At 35.0% G+C, this 10,734-nt stretch overlaps 1 protein-coding gene across 4 annotated transcripts; it reads right to left on the reverse strand.

The window, feature by feature from the left end:
* Positions 1-450: 450 nt before the first annotated feature.
* On the reverse strand, positions 451-10,438 carry LOC110633387 (histone-lysine N-methyltransferase CLF). 4 transcript variants are annotated; one of them, XM_021781966.2, is made up of 17 exons: positions 10,164-10,438; positions 9,246-9,347; positions 8,825-9,150; positions 8,168-8,329; positions 7,231-7,315; positions 6,825-6,974; positions 6,690-6,737; positions 6,530-6,598; positions 5,713-6,428; positions 4,840-4,996; positions 4,508-4,731; positions 4,135-4,266; positions 2,602-2,692; positions 1,461-1,508; positions 1,243-1,371; positions 1,080-1,157; positions 451-977 (listed from the first exon to the last, which is right to left on the reverse strand). In XM_021781966.2, the coding sequence occupies exons 1-17, from the start codon at positions 10,230-10,232 to the stop codon at positions 783-785; spliced, it is 2,781 nt and encodes a 926-aa protein (XP_021637658.2). In that variant the 5' UTR covers positions 10,233-10,438; the 3' UTR covers positions 451-782. The 4 variants fall into 4 exon arrangements, with proteins under 4 accessions (XP_021637658.2, XP_021637659.2, XP_058006172.1 ...); XM_021781967.2 differs by having other exon boundaries at positions 9,262-9,347; positions 10,164-10,193; XM_058150189.1 differs by lacking the exon at positions 8,825-9,150 and having other exon boundaries at positions 9,262-9,347; positions 10,164-10,437.
* Between the last annotated feature and the right edge of the window lie 296 nt (positions 10,439-10,734).

The raw sequence follows: 10,734 nt of genomic DNA on the forward strand, positions 1-10,734 counted from the left end.
AAGCCCAATGTCTATTATTTCAAGATTACTTACCTCTAAAAAAAAGATTGTTACCCCCATTTGCTAACTATTGCATATTTTAATTTTATATTCAGATTACCAATTTCATTATATTTTAATTTCTAATATTTTATACCTTAAATTTTACATTTTAATTACATTTTAACATTTTCCTATAATAAAATAAAAAGGGAAAGCTTCCCAATGATTGTAGTGCAAAATAAAACTACTTTTTAAAAGATATTATTTCAAATGTTATTAAAATAAGTAATTTGAAATTTTATTTATTTCTTTTAAAATTTTAATAGTTAAAATATATCAAATTTAAATTTAAATTAAGTTCTAACATTTATATTTTTAAAAAATTATTTTTTCAAAAACAGCTCCAACAGAAATAATAAAGAGGTGCTAAGAATTTTGTACACGAAAATTACAACCTCACGCACGAAGGAAAGCAAACAAACCTAGTCCTAGACAGCAATGTATTAATGAAATTTATTAAACGTTGGCTCTTTTACATTCATGGCTTGATGTATCATCAATTCACTGAAACTTGTAGTTTTCTTTTCTTGCTTTTGCTTTTAGTGAATACAATTTGATCAAGAATAAACATGAATGGAATGCAAAATCAAAATAAGTTATGTATGGAGACGACAATGGCCTCTCCAACACTATGATGATTGTGCTAACACCTATCCTATTTAGTCAATGAGAATTGATGCATCTTCTGCCTGTAAAAGAATTACAAAGATATGAATCAAGGGTGTAAATAAATGCCAAAATTAAGCGACCTTCTTAGCACGACCACTTGTATGAGCACCGTCTTCTTTTCTCCATCCAGATGATGCTTCAGGCTTCCTAGCCCAAGCTGGAGCTCTGTCTGGCTCATAACGATAGTCGTAGAAGAGTTCTTCTCCCGCACTAATTCGTTCCTTGGCAAATATGCCCACACGGTGATCCCCCGCGACCATTATGACCTGCCAAAAAACAAGTGGTGGCAAAATGTCTGAAATGTATTGTTGCAGTATTTCTAGCCACAACATTAAACCCAAATGCACAAGGAAACATTTTAAATATACCTTTGCATAGCAATTTGGGTCTGGTGAGTGGTTGGCAAACTTAAATTTATCACCCTTCCGGTAAGCATCAAGAACAAACTGCAAATACAATCTTTAAAACATAAGAGCAAGAAAAAGATAAAGATTTGAGTTTGTTCATGCTAAATCCTAATGTAATTCAAACCTGATCATTCAGATTGAAGAGAAATGATGAATTTTCACGGTCATATATCTTGCCACGCTTATCTGCTTCCCTATGTGAAATCAGCTCTCCAGTGTATTCACCTAGATACTCATGCTTGCCAACACTATTCTGGAGTGTGACCAGGTATTATTCATCAGCAAGATGCAAAGATGAAACAAGAAAGCCAACGAAAAAACAAGATCACATCTCAGTGTTACCTTCAGAAAAGCTCCCCAACCAGATACATCGGATCTTCCAAGTAAAACCTGAACAAAAATGAGACTCAAGCTCAAGATTACTAGGATAGAGGAAAAGGTCAGTAGCTGTAAAAGATCACCATCAAACATCATATTGTTTCATTGAAGTCCCTCTAATTCTATTTTGTGTTTGGCTCCTCTAACCCCCTTTTCCATTTTTGCTTGGTGCATGGGCTGCACCCCATTTGACATTTTAATGAGTTACAACCGAACAATAGAAAATAAAAACAATGCAGGATTGTCTAACTTCTCCATAATGGGGCTACAGCCAGTTCTTTAAGGATGGAGTAGCAGTGAATATCACAACTGAAAAACCCCAAGAGGTTGAAAAGTAAACGAGAATGATTTTCCCCATGATAAGCATTCTGATACCGTATTGTGTATTTCTAGAGTGCACTAATAGCAGAATTTACTGTTTATCACTTGGGATATACTCAACTCTTCGTCAAGAAATACTATAGATAATTTTCCTCCATTAGCTCTGCCTACAGATAAGCAGTAGAAAAGATAAAACTCTTAGTTAAGAACTAGTGTGATATTTCATCATTTTTTACCATTCCAATCATTTTTGGTCAATCCAATCCCCTTTTTCTTTTCTACTGCTTAAATCCACTTGCTTTTCTAAACATTGGATTTCAACTCCTGCTCAACTTTATTATCATATGAATTGTTGTGCATTCCCACAGATGCATCATTTTTACAAGGTCCATTCTTGTGTTTTCACACGTACATCATAACATCTTCATCTCAATTAAGCTCATGTTAAGAAATATACTATTTTCCACTCTGCACTCATTGTCATGAAGCACCACTATCCTATTACACTTTTACGAAAATCACTGTTCAATCTAATAAAAACTTCACAATCACATGGAAGGAATTTACCATTTAGCCTAATAAAATCTTTACAATCACATGGCACACTATGCATGGCTTGGTAGATAAAAATGCTCATTTCTAGGTTGGAGAACTTCACCCCACTATAATATTATTTTAAAACCAGTCAGTTGAAACACTTTATAAGATGTAAAAATTCAACCACATCCAACTCCTTTTGCATAATAAACTATGAAAAGAATTAGAAGGGGGAAAAAATAGTTACCCTTTGTTGTTGTTTGAGAAGAAGCTTCATATTCCTGCACTCATAATTATCACCTATTTGGTTAGGAACCCCAAGAGTACCATCACCGCAACTGCAAAGAGTTGAATTTATTCAGCTCAAAAGGTAGTAGTAGAAAAAAAAAATTATTTCTTTGATAATTCTCATCCAAGAATTTGTGGTATGTAAGGTGAAAACCTGTCATTTAGAGTCAACAATTAGCAAAGAATGGATGAAAATGAATATTGTCATATGCCATGAAATTGGCAGGAAAAAAAAAAACAGTTTACTGATCACATTGCAAATTACGCAGAAACAGATGGTAAATGTTGATGAATTGTAATGCTGTTCTCCTAGTGTCAGCCATAATGATATCATTCCTAGCAGCATTGATTACTAAGGTAATTGTGCATTTGTGATACTGGATGCAATAATGGAGATAGCATGAGATAGGTAGATAGAGGTAACCAAGTGGAAGTGGCTGGATATGGAATTGGTGGTCTAAAATAGGGCCAGAGAGTGGAAAACAAGGTGATGATGATACAAGAAAACTAATAATGAAAACAGAAGTGACATCTAATGGACTGCTGGTGGTAAAAAGAAAAAGAAGAATTGACATAGACAGTAACAGTGATAAAATGGTAACAGCACAAGCATGGATGGAGGCTACGTTGATGATGTGGATGTAGGAGCCAATGTAGTGCTTGTGGCGATAGTGCCATGTTAAGCAGGGTGAAATTGGTGATTCTAATTGCTAGCATGATAGCTGGTGGTGCTAGTAGAGTGACAGATTATAGCAACATTTATGGCACTACCTACAAGGTTTTGACAAGCAACTTTTGGAAATAGAAGTTCCATTGAATCAGAATGACTTAAAACTAAAAATTAGGACATTTACAACACCATCACTAAATATTGCAAAGCTCACATCCAACATGATATTTTAAATCCCTTCCGAACTAACTGAAAAAAAAGGAAGTCAGCACTTGGGAAACACAAATTCCACATCAAAATTGAACCCTCACATGAAAGTTGAGATCCATCAAAGCTTGATATAGTTCCAATCCCAAAAGAGAGATCTAAAATTGGCAAGAACTTTATAATAATGTACATCATTGATTTTCATGTGTACTTATCATGAAATTTATATAATTTTCTTCAACAGTGACAGCACAAGATTGTTTGGCTTTTATACTGAACCATCAGCACAAAAACCCTCTTTTAGCACTCATTCTAACATGAAATAAAATTTAAGTGCAAATTTGATAATGCTTGTGACAGATACAGATAAGTGAATTATTAGCCTAGAAACAAAAGGTCCGGACAGATATAAATTAACATTCTAAAATGATAATTATTGATTTTACCTATTGTAATAAGAAATAAATATTATAACCTTGAATCATGTAAAATATTCAAACACCCCCTCAAGAGGAGGGATCCGTTTTCCTTTTTACAGGAGAAAAGGAGAAAGGGGGAGAGAAAGGCGAATGACAAGTTATGAAAATAAATAAGGAGCAATGATCACCAACTCACCTGACCCAACAATTCCTACAAACATCTGGATCACATTCCCTGTCTGCAGCAAAGCATGGACATTGACGACTTCGACATTGACTTTTAGCACAATGGCAGCCCCTAAATCGGTTCTTGCAACTCTTAGGACATCTGGATGAACAAGTAAATGTTAGTTGAGAACATTATCGTCAGTAACATTTGTGAGTCTGCATGCACATAAACAAGCACACAGCCTGCCACTCAGACATCTAATCTATAAGCACCATAAATTGTTCAAGTTGGTAAGGAATGCAGTTCTACAAGAGAACTTACAATGTTAAATCTGGATGAAATTCTACTTGCAGAAAAGAAATCTATATACTTCATTTTAAGTTGTTAAACAAAAGCTCACCCACAGTACTTCTCACAGCAAGTGCCATTCAGCAGACATGCACACTGCTTTCCACAAGCTGTTTGGCAACTACACGGATTATACTGGCGGCATGGTTGATCTTTTCTCTCAGTAATCCATTTCCTAATAGAATGGTAAGCAGTGGACTTCCAAGAATACTTCAAGCGGCGAACTCTACCTCTTCTGCGTAAAAATCTTGATCTTCTTCGCACTTGATTATTACCCTGACGTCCATTTAAATATCCATACCCACCACAGTTGAATAATAAGAGATGTAAATCTCACTAGAGAGAAACAGTCATATGCATGATGCAAACAAGTTAAACACTAACCATTGCTCCATTGAAGTCAAACTTGGAATATCCTTCACCAAGAGAATTTGCAACATCACCTGCTTGGCAGGCCAACTGATTCTCAGAGCAAGTCATAAATTGAAAAACCTCCCAACAAGTCTTTAAACCATTTAAAAGGTTCCTAGCAATTAAACAACTGCCATGAAACACAAAAATCAATGTCAGAGAATTAATGAAATGGCAACATAATCTCTTGGACTTATGCTAAAAGTATCAGCTAGGTGGTTTTTGTATTCAGGGAAGTTTGCTTCGCATTTGGGGACATCTTTGAACAAATGCATTTTCCCTGAACATATATCACTAATAAAATTATAAGACTGAATTACCGAATCGCATTTGAAGAATGTAATATTATATAATAGAATAGTTTCACTGGGTTACAATCCATTAAATAAACAATGGAAGTGTCTGATATGCATTTATTATTTATAAAATCTTATTACTTAATCTTTCATTGGCGTGTTATGTTGAATTTACCAATAATAATAACCATGGTGCATGATGAACAATTCAGGTTTACAAAGAAATTCACTTGAAAATTCAAATTTTAAATTTTTTGCAAAAAATTTTTTGGCACATAGGAATACGTGATATTTTTTTCTTTTAACCAATGAATTTGTAATTGTAATTCTTTAGGAGGTGAACGAAGCAGTTTCACTTGAAGCAATCCAAATACAACAGATTAAACATCACTTTACCAGGTGGTGAATTGTTAAGCAAATTTTAATATAGAAGATCATATCAGACATCATGCATATTGAAAACCATCCCACACTTAAAACATCAAAAGCAAATTCAATAAAATAGAAAAAAATTAAAGCAAAAGAACATTCACAAAATGAACCTACCGACCTGTTCCTCCCAAAAATCTCCACACCTTTCTCAAACAGGCTTTTTTCAAAAGCTTTCCAGGATCTGTTATCAGCCAACTCTTTTTCACATACACTTCCATCTACGCACTCTTCTTTCCTCAATGTGTCATCGCTGATAGTTGCTTGTAGATCAGTGATCATCTCACTTGGAGGACCATCATGAACTTCAGCCTGTAGTAAGTTGTTACTGTCCAGAATTATGCATTCCTTCCTCCTAGACCTTCCAACAGTCCGAGATTTAACATTCTTGTGAGAAGAACTAGCGTCTTCATTTTCTTTGCGTGAAGTGGATGTAAGTTTCATATCACCTGCCAAAAGGCTTCCACTGACAATAGAATCAGAATCAGAAACCACAGTTTTCTTCTTCCTTTTCCGCAAGCAACTTAAAAGATGGTCAGCCACTCGCTTGTTGTTCCTATGACAAGCCCCACTTTTTCCAGCAAGCTTAGCCTTGGAAGATGAAGTGGCATCTTTCCGAGGTCCAATCTCTGAGTCACTGCTCCCAGAAACATTTTTTGCATTTGATGAAGCACTTTCACTGTGGCTGGACTTCACCTTCCTCCTGGCAGATTGAGCAGAAGATTTCTTCCTTGAGGAAATTTGAGCCCCCATCCCATCAGATGGACGGACAGCATTTTCTCCAATATTACCATACTCGGAAGAATTTGCAGTATCAATTCTTTCCGACTTCAAAACCTGACGTGAGTGAAGTAGAAGCTGCTTACACATTTTTTCACCAATGACTAAACTTGAAAAGCCCAATAAAACAAATATATTGATGAATGCTAAACATATACCGATTTGTAACAGTGTGGACCACATGGTTCATTTTCCTCATCTGGACGGCTCCAGTGATGTTTCTCAGCCTAGCAATATATTGTATTGACAAAACATGTAAGATTGCCCACCAGAAACTCATGCAACAACTTGAGAATTACCCTTGAATAATTAACTTACAGGAAACACAAGATCCTGTGAGCATCCATGCAATCTGCAATCAAAGACCTGCCAATATAAAATACAAGAAATCAATTCAATTGCCAGAAGATGACACAAAACAACACAAATTGGCAAGGAGTACAAGAATGTTACAAGACATCGACGACAAAACAGATTGTCAAAAGAATCCAAAGCAGCTTCAAGATCCTTATCAATGAAAGAATTCAATGTTTGTGCATCACCATCTCCATTCTTTGAATCCACCACAGTCGTTTCTTCTTTTGTAAGAACTGCATATCTTGCCTGTATAAGATGTTTGATGGTGTTTCATATCTGTGTAAAGCAAGCACAAAGAAAATGGGAAAACAGCTGGACCAAAGCTTACACAATGACCAGTTTTTATCAGATATTAAAATGAAGAGATGATTGATAGAATAAATATAATTAGATTACCCCTTCACATAGAGAAAAATACATGAAAAGGCATAAGCAGAAAAAATAAATAAATAAAAAGAAAGAAAGAAACTGACAATACCACATTCTCCCCACAAATGCATACCTTGACTTCAGAATGGCTTCTACAAAGGCATTGGGCCAGTGATTCCATCACAGGATCAGATAAACCAACTTCTTTGACAGTCATGCTGGTACAACGGAATCCAACATGGATAATCAGGTTTACTTTAACATGCAGAATTTAAAAATATAGAACATTTCATTCCACCCAAATGCTGTGAGTCTGGAGCCAAAATTAGATTGAGAAGCAGAAGATATATAACTGTTTCTAATATGCAAGGTTCTTGTGTCAATTAATAAATATATCTATAGCTTTTTGAGCCCCTATTACCCGCCTCCCAACCAAAAAAGAAAAGACTAAAAATTTTAAAAACCTTTCCCCATTCTTTTCACAGCATGACCCCCTTTATTGCTTGATTGAAGGCCTAGAAAAAATACATTTCTTTAGGATGGAGGAAATATCCAAACAACAAAATTCTTTTTTCATTCAAGAGATTTAAACCAACTAATTTATTAGAAAGAATCCACTAGGTAAAAATTTTCCCATGAACACAAAAACTTATGCACGAAGTATGCATGATTTATCATGCAGATGCCAAAATGGGGTAACAAGAAGAAAGGAAAAAGTAAAGTAAAAACATTTCATGGGAAATTAAGATGGAGTATTGACATAGAATAATAATAAAAAAAGAGGAAAAATGATTCATTAATAAATCTGTTTGTAGTCAATCAGTAAAAATCATTGTAATATAAAATCCTACAGATTAAATTTAATTCCTTAAATTTAGAAAAGAAAACTAAAAGAAAAAAAAAATATGAATAATCCAGGTACAGAAACATCTGACTTGATAAGAAGCTAAAAAGATCAACAAGCAATGTCATACTGAAAAAATATACAACTAGGAAATAAAAAATAAAAAGAAGCCAGGAAAGAGGGAGAGAATAACCATAGTCAAATTAGATAACATGGTTATACCAACCAAAGAATATAATCTTCAGAATCTATAAAATCTCTTTTTTCCTGCCCTTCTTCAGTTATTTCCTCCTCACTGTCGCTGCAAATAAGTGCTTCACCACCATTTTGATCATAATATATTCTTCTTCGTCCAACCACAGATTGATCATCTGTCATTCTTTGGTTTCTGCACTACGTACATCATAGCATGATAAGCTAAAATTAATAGAGATTATTAAAAATAAGTATGTAAAGATGAAATCCACAAAATAGTAGTTCAAAAAAATGCGATTTGAGTTGCACGATCATAAAACTCTAAATCTAGGATGCAGAATCCCATCATCAACCTTTGTCACCATAGATATAATAGTGCATGAGAATTCTCACCTTGGAGACTCTACGGAGGATTTTACATATGCAACCTATGCATTGAAGGAGGGTTGAAAGTTGAAACCAGGGTTCAACTAACAACTGTTACCATATATCCCAAAAAAGTTCAAGTACATCTTAACTTGCATTTTATAGTGAACAGAAACTAAACAATCTGAGGCAACAAAAAGTGAATACACCATTCTTAAAAATTGATTATCTTTCACCCAAGAAAATGAAGGTAATAGAGAAAGGCATCAGATAACTTCTCAATTGGCCTTGTTGATTAAGATAAATGACATTTTTAACACACCTATCCAAAAATATCCATGTAGCGTAAGAGGGTAATCTCTTCACTTCCAGGAGCTTAATAGGCCGAACAGCATTCTTGACTGGAATACTGGATCCCAGAAGAACTGCTGTAGAAGCATTACCATCTTCTTGAGAGCTGTGGTTATCCTTGTCTCCGTTACTTGCATCAATACCACTGTGCATATGCAGTGCATCTTTTTGCCTTTTTGTCAGTAAATCTAGGCTACTATCAGTAATGTTAATCCAGCTGTTTCTTCTTTCCTTCGACAATGTATAAAGATGGTTTGTGACACCAACCAACTTTTGTTTATTCTCTTCCATTCTTTTCTGAAAAATGACAGAATCCAACCCTTAAATTATAAGGACCAAACCCAAAAGCATATCCCATTGATTAAAAGTACTCTAATATCATAAGAATGCACCTTTATAGAAACACACCGGTTAGCTACAACTTGCTTCTTTAGAGAGTCAATAACAGAGAAAATATCCTTCATGGTTAGAGATGTTTCTTGTGGTTTCGTCACCTGTAGAAAACACCAAATCTGTCTTAATTACAGCCAGAACATATACAATCCCACAAATAATTGTTTAAAAAAATCCTTAACGAAATAACCATAAAACTCAAAAGGGGGGAAGGGGGAGTGGAGAACTGAAAAAATTAAAGAGACCATTAGTAAAACAGAAAAAAAAAAAAAAAAAAAAGCGACCCAAACTTTAAGCCAAGTGTATCACACGCAGCACCTAAACAGACAGATTCTTAATTTCAGATCCTGTAAGCACAATTACCGTATCATTACAAGACTTTTATTCTCAATTACTTCTCTCCTTTTCTGCGTATTACAAAATAACTTTTTCTAGCACCAATGAGCTTTAGCTAAGTGGTTCTCCTTCTCTAAAGTCTCGGATTCAATCACAGTCGAAGACAATTGTACCAAAAAAGCTTTTTCTAGCAACATTTTCATACAATTTCCAATTCGAAATACATGTTGCTTAGGAACTCAACAGCACTCTCAAAATAAATAAGTAAACCCCTTGAAAATGACAATAAACTTCAATTCATTAGCTATTCTATATAATGTAGGTAGCGTATGTCCACAAAAATTGCCTTACATTCTAATTAACACAATTATGAGATTACACAAGGATTCTCAACTGAGTTAAAAGCTAGCGAGTCACTAAGACCCTCATCAACGAATACCAAAAAGGAACCTAAAAACATATATAGCGTATGAGAGTCATCTAGGAAATATCCGCGATAACAATTTCACATGCATTTATAGACATTGACTGGTGAGAGAGAAGAGGGTCGAATAGCGAGATAAGAATTCAAAAGCGATTACCTGCACCGGCGAGTCTTTAGGAGGGTCCGATCTGCTGGCGGAAGGAGACGGCGAAGCCTTCGACGCCATTGTCGGTCGCGGGGCAAGTTCGAACCCGGATTTGAAATGCGGATCCGGATCCGGATCCGATTCATGCAGAAACAATGCGTTGACAATAATAAGAAGAAAAGCACGGTGGCGAATATGAGAGAGGAGGATTTTGCGGGTCGGCTTGAAGCCTTAAGTCACATCTATCTCAAAATTTGGAGGTCACTTCTTTTTTGTTAATTTATTTATTATAATTGAATTTTGCTGGTGGTGGTTGGCCTTTTTTTTTAATTCAGAAAAAGAAAAAAATAATAAAAATAAAAAGGTTTGGTGGGAATGAATAGAAATTGGGGGGAAAATCAAACGTCAACTTTTATTTTGAATTGTATACTGTGAGTTGTTCCTTGTTTGGACGAGTAGTCACATCTGTCACGTGTGCTGTGAATCCCATATACTTTTCATAAACTCATAATGTGAAAGTTGCTAACGTGGGGCGTTACTCATCTTATTCTTATCTGAGTGGGATTTTATTTTTTTAGTAGCA

Source organism: Hevea brasiliensis, chromosome 7 (assembly GCF_030052815.1).
Source record: "Hevea brasiliensis isolate MT/VB/25A 57/8 chromosome 7, ASM3005281v1, whole genome shotgun sequence".
Taxonomy (NCBI): Eukaryota; Viridiplantae; Streptophyta; class Magnoliopsida; order Malpighiales; family Euphorbiaceae; genus Hevea; species Hevea brasiliensis.

What these genes read in the sequence shown, in the direction of transcription:
- LOC110633387 (XM_021781966.2), bottom strand. Translation starts at nt 10,232, where the DNA reads ATGGCGTCGAAGGCTTCGCCGTCTCCTTCCGCCAGCAGATCGGACCCT. An exon ending in TGTAGGAATTGTTGGGTCAG is followed by an intron (nt 2,693 to 4,134) that starts GTGAGTTGGTGA and finishes AACTCTTTGCAG; the next exon opens with TTGCGGTGATGGTACTCTTG. An exon ending in TTCTCAAACAACAACAAAGG is followed by an intron (nt 1,509 to 2,601) that starts GTAACTATTTTT and finishes ATTTTTGTTCAG; the next exon opens with GTTTTACTTGGAAGATCCGA.